This window comes from Mya arenaria, chromosome 3 (assembly GCF_026914265.1).
Source record: "Mya arenaria isolate MELC-2E11 chromosome 3, ASM2691426v1".
NCBI lineage: Eukaryota > Metazoa > Mollusca > Bivalvia > Myida > Myidae > Mya > Mya arenaria.
Genome location: NC_069124.1, coordinates 71,565,914 through 71,578,564, shown reverse-complemented (window position 1 = coordinate 71,578,564; position 12,651 = coordinate 71,565,914). Strand labels below are relative to the sequence as shown.

At 35.7% G+C, this 12,651-nt stretch overlaps 1 protein-coding gene across 4 annotated transcripts in view; it reads right to left on the bottom strand.

Moving 5' to 3' along the window:
• LOC128226653 (protein 4.1-like) overlaps positions 1–12,651 on the bottom strand; it is a 36,734-nt gene that overhangs the window by 5,030 nt on the left and 19,053 nt on the right. For all 4 annotated transcript variants that reach the window (XM_052936618.1, XM_052936620.1, XM_052936619.1 and 1 more), the window contains exons 11-12: positions 12,123–12,571; positions 3,034–3,162 (exon numbers count right to left, since the gene is read on the bottom strand). In XM_052936618.1, the coding sequence (XP_052792578.1) occupies positions 3,034–3,162; positions 12,123–12,571 (578 nt within the window). The remainder of the gene's footprint in view (positions 1–3,033; positions 3,163–12,122; positions 12,572–12,651) is intronic.

The following is a 12,651-nucleotide window of genomic DNA, read 5'->3' as shown; positions in this document are numbered from 1 at the left end:
ATCTTAATTTTACTTAATAAAATTTTCAAAGAATGCGAATATTACACAAATTATATCAGAACAAATAAAGTGAGCGTAGCTTGATCCTATTATAATGGACACTTAGGGAAGTTTCTGGAAACTGGGGCCAGGATAAACAATTGGCACAAGCATGTCACATTTTTCGCTATGAACAAAAATTGAGGCACAACAGACACAGAAAGAGCTATATGTCATTTTAATTGGTGGATATATTTCCCTTTTTATATGTGAAAATTAATCATAATGTAGTGCATAATTATATGCATGTCCCCATTATGATCTGTATCCCTTTACATATTTTGTATGCCTGGTTCAGTAAGAAACTAAACCTAAAATTCTTATATTTTTTATAAGACAGGACTCGATCAATAAATTGTTATTTTTTGTTATGTGCATTTAACTGACTTGACAAAAATGGAATCCAAAACATGCCTATTAGCCTTTATCTATTTCATATTGAATACCAAAAATCAGTTGTGTAACATTAAAAGTACATGTGTATGAACAAGGTAACACTTAACAAGATATTTAGTAATTTAAATATGAGTTTAACTGTCTGTGGTTAAATTTTAATGCAACTGTTAGAAACGAATGCACTTGTGAAATTTACGGAGAATGACAGTTGGGCGAGGTGTCATCACATTTAAGGTACCGTAATGAATACTTACTCTGGGAAGTGGCGTAGGCTTTTGTAAAGCAATATAACAAATTAATATCGCAAAGTTTTTTTTAAGATTGAAAATGAAAAACTTCGAAAGTGCATGATAGGACCATTTTTTTCATTGACCACACTTATTTATACTGCTGTTTTTGTTGTTGTGTTTTTTGCAATGGTTTAACATTCCAAATTGTTCGTAAAAGTCAATGAACCTTTGCGAATTTAACACCTAGCAAGATTTAAAATTTTGAATTGACCACTTTTTAACAATGATACAAAAACGGCATTAAAATTTTAAACCTTAGAAAACTGGCTCAGACAAAAAAAAACAAGAGATGTTTGTCAAACATTATGCCCCCCCTGAGCGCCATGTTGTCAGGATTATATGGAAAATTGAATGAAATATGTCAAGTTTGATGACCATAGGTCCTTTAATTGTCGAGTTTGCTTTCAAGGTCACTGTGACCTTGACCTTTGACCCCTAAAATCAATAGGGGTCATCTACTGGTCAGGCCCAACCTCCATGTCAAGTTTGAGGGCCATGGGTGCAGGCATTGTTGAGTTATCACTTGGACAACCTTTTATCATTCAAGGTCACTGTGACCTTGACCTTTGGCCCAATGACCCATAAAATTAATAGGGACAATCTTCTGGCCAGGCTCAACCTCCAAATCAAGTTTGAGGGCCATGGGTGCAGCCATTGTCAAGTTATCACTCGGATAACCTTTTACCATTCCAGGTCACTGTGACCTTGACCTTTGGCCCAATGACCCCTTAAATCAATAGGGACCATCTTCTGGCCAGGCCCAACCTCCAAGTCAAGTTTGAGGGCCATGGGTGCAGGCATTGTCGAGTTATCACTCGGACAACCTTTTACCATTCCAGGTCACTGTGACCTTGACCTTTGGCCAGATGACCCCCAAAAACCATAGGGGTCATCTCCTGGTCAGGCCAATTCTCCAAGTCAAGTTTGAGGGCCATGGGTGCAGGCATTGTTGAGTTATCAATCGGACAACCTTTTACCATTCAAGGTCACTGTGACCTTGACCTTTGGGCCAATGACCCCCCAAAACAATAGGGACCATCTTCTGGCCAGGCCCAACCTCCAAGTCAAGTTTGAGGGCCATGAGTGCAGGCATTGTTGAGTTATCACTCGAACAACCTTTTACCATTCAAAGTCACTGTGACCTTGACCTTTGGCCTAATGACCCCCAAAAACAATAGGGGTCATCTACTGGTCAGGCCAATTCTCCAAGTCAAGTTTGAGGGCCATGGGTGCAGGCATTGTTGAGTTATCAATCGGACAACCTTTTACCATTCAAGGTCACTGTGACCTTGACCTTTGGCCCAATGACCCCCAAAAATAATAGGGGTCATCTACTGGTCAGGCCCAACCTCCAAGTCAAGTTTGAGGGCCATGAGTGCAGGCATTGTTGAGTTATCACTCGAACAACCTTTTACCATTCAAAGTCACTGTGACCTTGACCTTTGGCCTAATGACCCCCCAAAACAATAGGGGTCATCTACTGGTCAGGCCCAACCTCCATGTCAAGTTTGAGGGCCATGGGTGCAGGCATTGTTGAGTTATCACTCGGACAAGCTTTAAAATTATTTTACCATTAAAGGTCACTGTGACCTTGACCCGATGACCCCCAAAATCAATAGGGGTCATCTACTGGTCAGGCCCAACCTTCACGTGAAGTTTGATGACCATACGTCCAGGAATTGTTGAGTTATCACTCGGACAAGCTTTGGTCTACCGACTGACCGACCGACCGACTGACATACCGACATGCCTGTGCAAAGCAATATACCCCTCTTCTTCGAAGGGGGGCATAATAAAGATGGAACTAACAATACAAGAGAGACTTTTAACATAAAAAGAACAATTATGTTGAAAATATTTTGAAAATTGATGGTACAAAGTGATCATCATGGAGTATTTTTCAAAAACAACATAAAAAATTCAGGTATCCATGACGACACACATATGTGCACTTGGCACAGGTAAAAAGAAGCTTTTGGTGCTAAAAAACATTAAGTTTCACATCCCAACGTCATTTTCTGAACATTTTTTTTTTAAATATTCAGAAAGAAGTGACCAGTCCGTCAAATGTGCATATGTTTGACATGAACACCAGAAACATAGTGGTTTGCTTTGGTGAAGTACATAATATTTCTATCATGAATGTGGATTGCATTGAACATCCATTTGTTCTAAAAAAAATTAAGATTTTCTACCAAACTTGTTCTTTTGTGAAAATTCCACAAACATCCCAAACAAACCCCATTCAGTGTTTTAACAAATCTGGCAACATTGATACAAACATGTTCTCTTTGGAATGAAGGCTTACCTTGATTCTATCCTTCTCTTGTTTAGCGAAGGCCTTTTTGTCCTTGGCTGACATGGGTCTCGAAGTTTGAGGGTCAGGGGCAATGTGCTGGTCTATCACCTCTGGGGTCATAGGTCGACTATCACGCTCCTACAGTAACACAGGGCGGCACTTTGTACGCGATTATGGGAATGCACTTTTTTAAAGTCTAAGGGAACTTATGATCAAGTTTTATTTTATCAACAATAATTATCATATACTGTCAGAATTAAGTTTGTTAAGTGGAAGTTGTCTGTTGTGTCAATAACTTTATATTTATGGAGTTGAATATCTTTTGAATTTATAAAGATTGGTATTATTTAATTTAGTAGCCTTTAGGCGCACAATATAGGCTGATGCAAAATAGTATTTTTTAGTTTAAATGCATTCTCATGTTTAACTCTTTGAATCTGATGATCAAAACAAACAAAAAAGCTTATCATTTGGGTACAGATAATAAATATTAGCAAAATTTGACTTTTTTTAAACGGGGGGCAATTTTGGGGCCATGTAGCTATTTATTAAAAACATTTAATTTTTTAAAAAGGCTCATATTTTATATCTGTAAACAAGTCATATCCTTTATTTTGATTTGATCATTGAAGTCAAATTAGTTAAACATGATAATGCATCGAAATGTTACATCAACCTTTATTGTGCACCTTTAAGTATAAGTTGTTCATTTTTTATCAATAAACCATTATATTGACATGCCTGGCCGCTGATGTTATTAATCTGTAAAGCAAAATCTTTCTTCATGTTTGGCGTGAATGTCTCCATAATAGCATTACTTAAGACGAACATCTTGGAAAAACCATTTAAAAGCAAACAATGTATGAATAAATGGATTTTATGCATTGCTTAACAGAATTGCTCCAGCATCCCATTGGCGGAGACATGAGCGTCAACACTGAATGTTATGCACTTACTCTTTCATATTTGTCTCTGTTTCTATGGAAACTTATATAAAATGGAATTACTTTTATAAACATCTCATTGCAATAAACTGTTAACATAATTCTAAAGAAAATTTGCCTTTATGGAATAGATAACATGAAGAAAGAGCTTAAGTAGAGATCTAGCAACAGCGATTATATCTATAGACAAGGAACAATGTTTAGTCCATTATGAAAATTGAATATGGAAATGTATTATCTCTTGATATATGCTTAAGAGGTTTGTACATATTCCAATTCAACATCGTTTTCTAGAATGCATGAAGGTTGAACTGTTCCATCGTTGAATAACCCACGACTTTCCCCATTCTGTTACTTGATAAACCCAGAATAATATCATGGGTTGCACGTGGGTAACTGATGGTGGCCCCATTTAAGTTATACATCTACTTGAGATGAGGTTAGAAACATGCTATGTTAGTGTCTGTTGTACTGTTATAATAACAAAGATGCGGTTATATTTTGTGCATTCGCTAAGTATTGTATGCCATATGTTAGTGCATTCTTAAGACGGGTAGTAAAAGACTACTGACAACGAGTCTCGAATACTTTTATTCAAACAATAAGTAGCACAAAAATATAACATTATGTAAAATGTTTACAAATTGGTTTTTGGGAGTAACACCAACATCCCAAAAGCTTATTAATTAAAACAAACCAAGTTTTAGAAGGGAAAAATAAATAACTGGTGTTCTGTTAAAAAAAGTCAAGTGCTGTGAAAAGATTATAAAAAATAAAAAAATGAGATTTGAGATATTGGAGTTACTTCCTCACAGAGTTTTGAGAAATGGTTTCATTTTAACGAGGAACTTCACTTCACACAACATTCATGCATTTTGGATGGACTAAACAGAAACAAGCAAAACGTTACCTGCACAACATCAAGCAGTCCTTTGTACAATTTTAATATGCCGACATTGCCATGGAAAAAGAGTGTACCATATAATAAAGAAAAGATATACACTTTCTGACTTTCATGTTGCTTTTAACAAATATTTTTTAATAATGATGCTTTTTAATCTATCACCATTTGTCTTTTACTTTTGCAATACAAAGGATAACTTGTTAGTGCCGAGAACATGTAATACATGGTTATAATGGTATGTTATTTATTGCTATATGATTTAACAAGATTAGTTTCCCTTAAGTAATATTTGATTAACATTAGATTTTAAGTAAAACAGAATAAGATTATAAACATGTTCCTTGTTACTGTATACATGTGCAGGGTTCTCAACAAGTTTCAGTTGAATCTTCTCAAATAGTAAGTAATCAAACAGCTACGACTTATTCTACGTAAAATTGATTTATTTTTCCAGATTTGAACCAGCCCAATTGCCATTTGAACCGTCCATTTTGGCCGGCAACTGGTTCTTTAATTGAGAACACTGCATGTTAAGTCATATAGCTTTACACACAAGTATATTAAATAGTTAGACAAGTAAACTTAATTAGACTGCTTCATAAATGGCAAATCTTGATTGTTCACACAGTATCCCTAATTATTATTTTATCAACATACATATGTATTTTCTTCCTGATTTGATCAGTATAATAAACATTTTAGAATAAAGTTTGTTTTATGATGGGACAATTTACAACGAAAAAGTATGCTTCACATTAAATGTCTGAAACTTTGAGTGATTATCAAATGTCTTTCACATAACAATATCACACAAGTTCTATATTTTTATCATCCATGTATATTGCACTGGTAATATTCTCGATAATTCTGGTATATATAAACATTGTAAAAGGTATTAAACAGCAAATAGTAAAACGACATAAACAACAAACAATAAGCTTAAAAAGGTTTGGCAATTATGACTGTTAATATATATTTACATGAACTATGAAAAGTATATTATAGTTTATACAACTGTCCTCTGGAATTCACTGGGATTGAAGTTCAAGCAAGAATTAAGCATTGCACAAAAATATCAACATTTAGTGTATAAAAAATAAAACCCATATAAAAAGGTGGATTTTCAAGATTCAACCATTACAAGCACAAATAAAACAACAAGTAACACATTACACTTAGACAAGACTTTTTTGAGCACTCAGTCAACTGATCGCCTTCAATTGAATATATACACTATGCATGACTAGAACATTTTAACGAGGCACTAAGTTTAAGGAAAATAGTCCTCTTATTAGGCTCATAATGCTCACTAACCAACTACATGAATTCACAAATTTGAGATTCTGCTGTTCAGAGCTTACTTTAGCCATATTGTCTTTCTATTTACTGGCTACTACATCTAGAGCCACTTATTCTTCTTGTAACTTTAATTCTTTTCTGTTATCTGTGACATCATCTAACATGTTAAATGGGATGCTGGTTTCCAATGACCGCCAAACATAAGGTTTAGGGTCATTGCCAACCACAACCTTCTCCTCTGACACTTTCCTCAGTCCAAACAAACTCTGCAGAGGTTTTCGCTTTGGTCTTTCAGCCATAAGGTCATAAAACACAGACTTTTTTATTGCTTCTTCTTCAACAGGTTTCATGTTCTCATCTTTATCATGTATTTCCATTACTGGTATTTTTGTTTTATCATGATCAGCAGTATGATCTTCATCCAGGTTTGTCATGATAATCCGAGGCTTATGTCTTTCAATAAAATCTGTTTGTTTGTATTCATGATCCGATTCTGAATCACCCTTTTCATCAATATGGTTCATTGATTTTACTAGCTGTTCTTCTGTTTCTCCATTATGATCATATTCTGTGACTGGCAAACCAACTATTGGTCCTAATGGATAGCATACTGTTTTTGAAAACACTTCTTCAACTTCAATTAATGTAGGTTCATCTGTAACATCTTGTGAAGCATTCAGTTTAGCATCTTTAGTTTGATTTGATTTATACATCTTTGAGGCATAATCATCTGTTCCCCCTCCACTGTCTAAGGAAAGAATGTCTGTTTGTGTTTTTCTGTTCTGCTGATAATGAACTTTCACATTGTTCAGTTTGTATTCTGTTATGTACTCATACGTGATTGTCTTTATCTTGGGTGATTCTTCATCAGAATCATCATTTACAGTGAATGTATATTTCGTTATACTGTTTGCTGGAATATCATTTTCTTCACCTTGAGGAATAATTGATTCTTGTTTTGTTGTATATGCTTGATCTACCTCTACACTATTCATTTCATGAGTGGATTGCCATTTACTATTTCTGTTTGTATGTTGTTGTTGCTTTTCAGTATCAATACATGAAGTTTCAGAAGGCACTTGTTTAATTTCTGCAGCACAGTTTGAATTGTAAACTGATGCATATACTTCATTGTCAGTCAAAGAACCAGTATCACCTCTTCCATTTGTTGCATAAATTGTAAATAGTTCTGGGGGCCAATTCCCATCATTGAAGTTTTCGTTGTCTTCTTCAGAATCATGTTTCCTCTCATTTATTGTCTGTTGAAATGCTTTGCGCCATGTACAACCTCTAGGTGAAACAGGCTTAGCTATTTTAGCATGGCTTTTATTGAGTGAAAGTTGTAATTCATCCAAACTGCCATGACCACCAAAGCTGTCCTGTTCAACAGTGTTATTAATGACTTCTTCTTTCCACACATCTACTTCTTTTTCAATGTTTGAAAGTACTTTCAACTTTTCTTCAATAGCTTCAATATTGTCTCTATGACTTGATGTATCACAATCGTCATTGTGTACATCAAACAGAGAATGATCATCACTTTCAAGACAATTGTTGGTACCTACCTTTCTTGGTTCTTGATCAAACAAACATGTGATAAAGTCTTCTAACTTTTTCATCTTTTCAATTTCTTTTGTATTAACAAATGGCACTCTCTTTGAAGAATGCAAATTTTGTGTTGACTTGTACACTGGCAAGTTGTCTTGAAATCGTACTCTCCTTCCCTCAAGCAAGTTTGGCTCACTTTTGGTTCTGCCTTTCAAGTTTGATTTTTGGGTTATATATGGCGTTTCATCAATTATTTCTGGAACATTGTTATTAAATTTTGTTCCAGAAACATTTTCCGACTTATTGTTTGAAAAATTGCACTCACTTAGAACAGAACTATCATCCTTGTCAAGACTAGATGTCATTTTGTATGTTGTGACACCTTCAAAACTACAGTCAATGGCAAACTGATCTCCTTGGCTGTTGTTGTCATAGCAATCAAATGATGAATTATGGTCCTCAGTTGGGAAACTTGAAGTGGGCATGTCAAAACAAGCCAGCTCAATCTCATCTCCAGAATCTGAATCTGTGTTGGTTGGACTTGAACTGGATGTGGAACTTTCTTTTTCGTCATATTCTATTGTTCTCATTTCTTGGTTTTGGGCTTTAAGATCCTCTTCATCAATATGGACATTACCTAAACCTATTTCATTAAGTCTGAATTTCAATTTTGTGGCATCACTCATATTGACCATTTCATCATCACAAGCTTTTTCTGATGAGTTACATGAGGCAGACTTTGTACAACTTTGTTGAGAATCACTTGTATCATGTTCTTCTGCATCTTCAAAACTGCAGTCATCTTCAAGGTCAATAGTTTCAGCGAGCATTTCCTCAGATATTACAGGATCGTTGCGTTTGTGGCATTTTAAGTTGGTCGAATTTTCATTGTCAGTATGTTTTTCATGTTTATTTTGTTTTTTGTTCTGGTCATATATTTTTTCCTCAGAATCATCAGGTTTATTGTTAGCATTATCTTGTGATGGTCCTTTCCTTATTTCTTTGTCAAGGTCATTCTCATCATCTTGTTTTCCTTCAGATTTATTTCCTGATTTGTATTGATGCTTTCCAATTGGAAACTTCCACACTCTTTTACAAAGCAAATCTGCTTTTGGCAACAATTTGTTTTTTTCATCAGTTTCATTGGAAACCAGATCAATTGAATTATCATCCACTATCTCTGGTCCATCTGTTATTTTTTGTTTTTCCACAGGAACACATTCTTTGCTAGGATCAAAATCCAAAACAGATATTGTGTATTTCTTTTCATGTTGAAAAGAATCAATCTGCTTTTTTTCTTTAGCCTTCTGTCCCTGGAGTTCTGATTTTATTCCGCCCTCTAGCCAACCTGACTTAGGATTAAGCATGTGAACAACACCTGGTCTGACTTTCTTTTCTGTCAGAAAATGTGATTTACTCTGAGATAAGTCTGAATCTATGCTAGAAATACTTGAATTATGTGAATTGTTTCTATCTTCTTCAGATTCAGATTGTTTATTAGAGGGAGACTGCTTTTTGCGTTTTGAATTAGTATCAATCTGTTTCATAGGTTGATTAGACTTGGTATTAAAATCAGATTCTCTTGTTGTTGTTCCCTTCTGCCTGTCTTTTGTACCAAGAGTTTTCCTTGCTAGCAACGCAGATTCATGTTTCTCACCAGAAATTTCTTTTGTTTTGTGTGTTTTTGATTTACCAACTACTTGCTCATCTGATGAATAACAATATTGATTCGGTGCTTTAACAGACTCGCTAAGTTCAGAAATCGCAGTTTCACAAGATTTATCAACTTGTTTGTCACATGTTACTCTAGGAGATTGACTATAAAATTTATGAGGATCAAATTTTACTTTTTCAGTTCTGTCAATGTACACCTTATTTCCTGGTATCTCAGATTGAGTTAAAGAAGACACAACCTTCATGGTACTTTCTAATTCAGAACTAGCTATCTGATTGATTTGTTCTGCAGAAGGATTGGTAATTTGTTGTGGTTGTTTTGAACTGACATTATCGTAGCTTGTAGCTGGTGACTCACTATTGTTTCTACATTTTTGTTCATTTTGTTTAGATCCTAAAGATTCTGTGGCCTTTCTAATAGTTTCTAAATTTTCATAAATATGATGCTCAGTTTCTTGTTCAGGAATATGTTCTTGCATCACATCTCTTTGTCTACTGAGACACTTTTGTTTTTTATCAGACTTTCCTGGATCAACATCTCCAATATTATCCTTTTCTATATCCAATCCCCTTTGCCATTTTTTATCATCCTCCCTGATTTCTTTTAAAATTGCTGGTTTTGTAAAGAAATCCATAGTATCTTCATCTGACTTTTCACTGTTCTGATCTTCATCCTTAAGTAACTTTGCAACATTCTTATTTTTAGTACTTCTAGTTAAAGAATATGGTTCTGAATCATACTTTTCAATGAAAAATGTTGGAACATGAGCTGTCTCTGGTTGCATCTTGTGTTCATTTTCAACACTAGGTTCATCAATATACTCCAGCTCAGGAGTCCCTGTATTATCTTGAACTCTACTTCTTCTTACACTACTTGGTTCTATAGCTGCTGTTGTTTCAGCTTTGTTACTTTCAATACTTTCGGCAGATTTCTTCGTTGTCTTGGTTGGCTTTTTACCTATTTTGTGAGGAACACATAACAAGGGACCAGCTGGTACTACTACATCATTGTCAACATTAAATTCTTCAGAGTCTGTAGATACTGTACTGAACTTTTCCAGATCAAAATCAGCATTGTATGCATCATCAGATCTGAAACTCACATATCTTACATCTAGATCACTTGATGCACTCGACAAGTTTGAAAATCTTTCAAGTTTTTCATCTTCAACATCTAACAGCTGCATCTGATCATCTGTACTCACCGGTGCATTTCTTTCTGAGTTTAAACTTGATTTCAAGCTTGGGGAATAATCTAATTTATACAGACTTGACATTGAGGAGCTAGTAAGAAATTTTATGAGATGTCTGTCTTCATAATCATCAGATATATTTGTATCTAAGGCTTCTATATTCTGAGATTGACTTTCATCCTGAATATGCTGTTTACTCTCTTGTGTTTGAATTCTGTCAGGAATGTCTAAAGAACTGTCAGGCATGTCAGTTCCTTGATTGACTGACTTGTTTTCAAATAATCTTCTGGCAACAGTTTTCTCATGTGTATCATGCTCTTGCTGATCACTAACATTTGAGCTGTCCAATTGGCTTCCACATGCCTTTTTTGTTCTAGCAATTGTATCAGATGATTCAATTGATGGTCTTGGTGAATTTGCTTTTTCAGGGTCCAGCAGATACATCTTAAATTCTTCTCTTAAGTTTGGGACAACTTCAACATTCATATTAACACTTTTTCTATCACCAGGATAAATACCTTCCCACTGTTTGGCTGGAACACCAGGAACTTCCTTTTCATTTGCAGAATCAGATTCATGTTTCTTTACTCTTCCTGTTCTGTTTTTGTTTACTTTTGCATATTCTACAATCTGACTACTGAGATTTGGTTGACTTGATGGTAGGTTTTCAATTCTTTCGTCTATTTCTATATTTGGTAGTGGATCTCCTCTATCCCTCTTTCTCCAAATTTGATCGGATGTTTTTTGTCCTTTTGACTGGTTTTCAGTGTTTTGCTTTGCTTGCAGGGATTGCCTGCCAAACAATTTCCTTGAGAGTGTTCCAAAAAAGCTTTTGTCTGATTCCCTCACAGAACTTGACTTCTTAATAATGGGTTTCAGTTTTATATTGTCATCAATTTTTGGTGTATTTTTGCTACTATGACTATCTATCATTAATGTTTTTGTTCTCTGACTTCTCCTTCCTTCAATTTTGGCATGAGTTTCAGCCTGTCTAGCAGGAATCTCAGAGTAAAGACTTTCGTTATGAGCATCTAGCTCAGAGTAGTTGTCATTATTTTTGGTTTTAATGTCAATATCACTAGGAGTTTGCTTAAGCTCATCAATTTCCTCATAAAATTTACAACTATCTTTTGGATTGGATGAAGTAAAATCTGTTGGAATCTCATCATAATGGCCTTTACTTGGATTTGAATGCAAAGCCCCTACAGAGGTACTGTGTGATAATGGTTCAGATCTAGAGCCACTAGGGTTAATTCTAGTAAGGTTATATTCACTAGCATGCAGTTTAGAATCTTTACAATCTACTGTCCCTTCCTCTGTGTGATAGTCCTTGTTAGAGAGCAAAGACCCGAAAGATGAGGAAGGGTAGGAAAATATGTACTTATCAGTGTTAGGAGTATTTGGAGAAATCACGGTCTCTTGGCTAGCATCATCAGCATGAGAATAGGGGTTATAATTAGCCCATTCACCACAGGCACCATTTTGAGTGTCTCTGAAAGCTTGGTTAGTATCGTTTATCTGATTATATGTACCAACCTCGGGCTCTGGTGTAACACTGCGGATGTTCTCATCATCACTGTAGCGGTCCAAACTACGCCTTTCTCTTTCATCTTCCTCACGTTTCCTGTCTATACCTTTCTGCATGATAGCCGCCAGTGGTGTAGCCACTGCATGCATCTTCTCCATTCTGCTCCTCCTGTCTGGCACATCATCAAAGGAGTCATTCATAGACCTGTTACCCTCATCAAGCTTATCCAGGGAATCTTGAGAGCCCCTGGGGTATGGTTTTGGTTTGACTGCTGGTTTGGGCTTAGGCGCTACAGGTGGGGCATGTTTGGGCTCTGGTAGTGAGGTATCCCTGTGGTCCTCTTTAGGGGATGGAGGTCTCTGCTGCCGAGGCGAAGGGGCAGGGGCATCTAATGGGTGCTGCTGATTTTTAGGGGGAGGTCCTGTTTTTCTCATCTGCTCTCGTTGACGCTGACCATCTGTAAAAATAAAAAAAAATAAAAAAAATAGATTAACATTATACAAGTTTGGTCTCTTTCTGTCAAACCTAACTAAAATT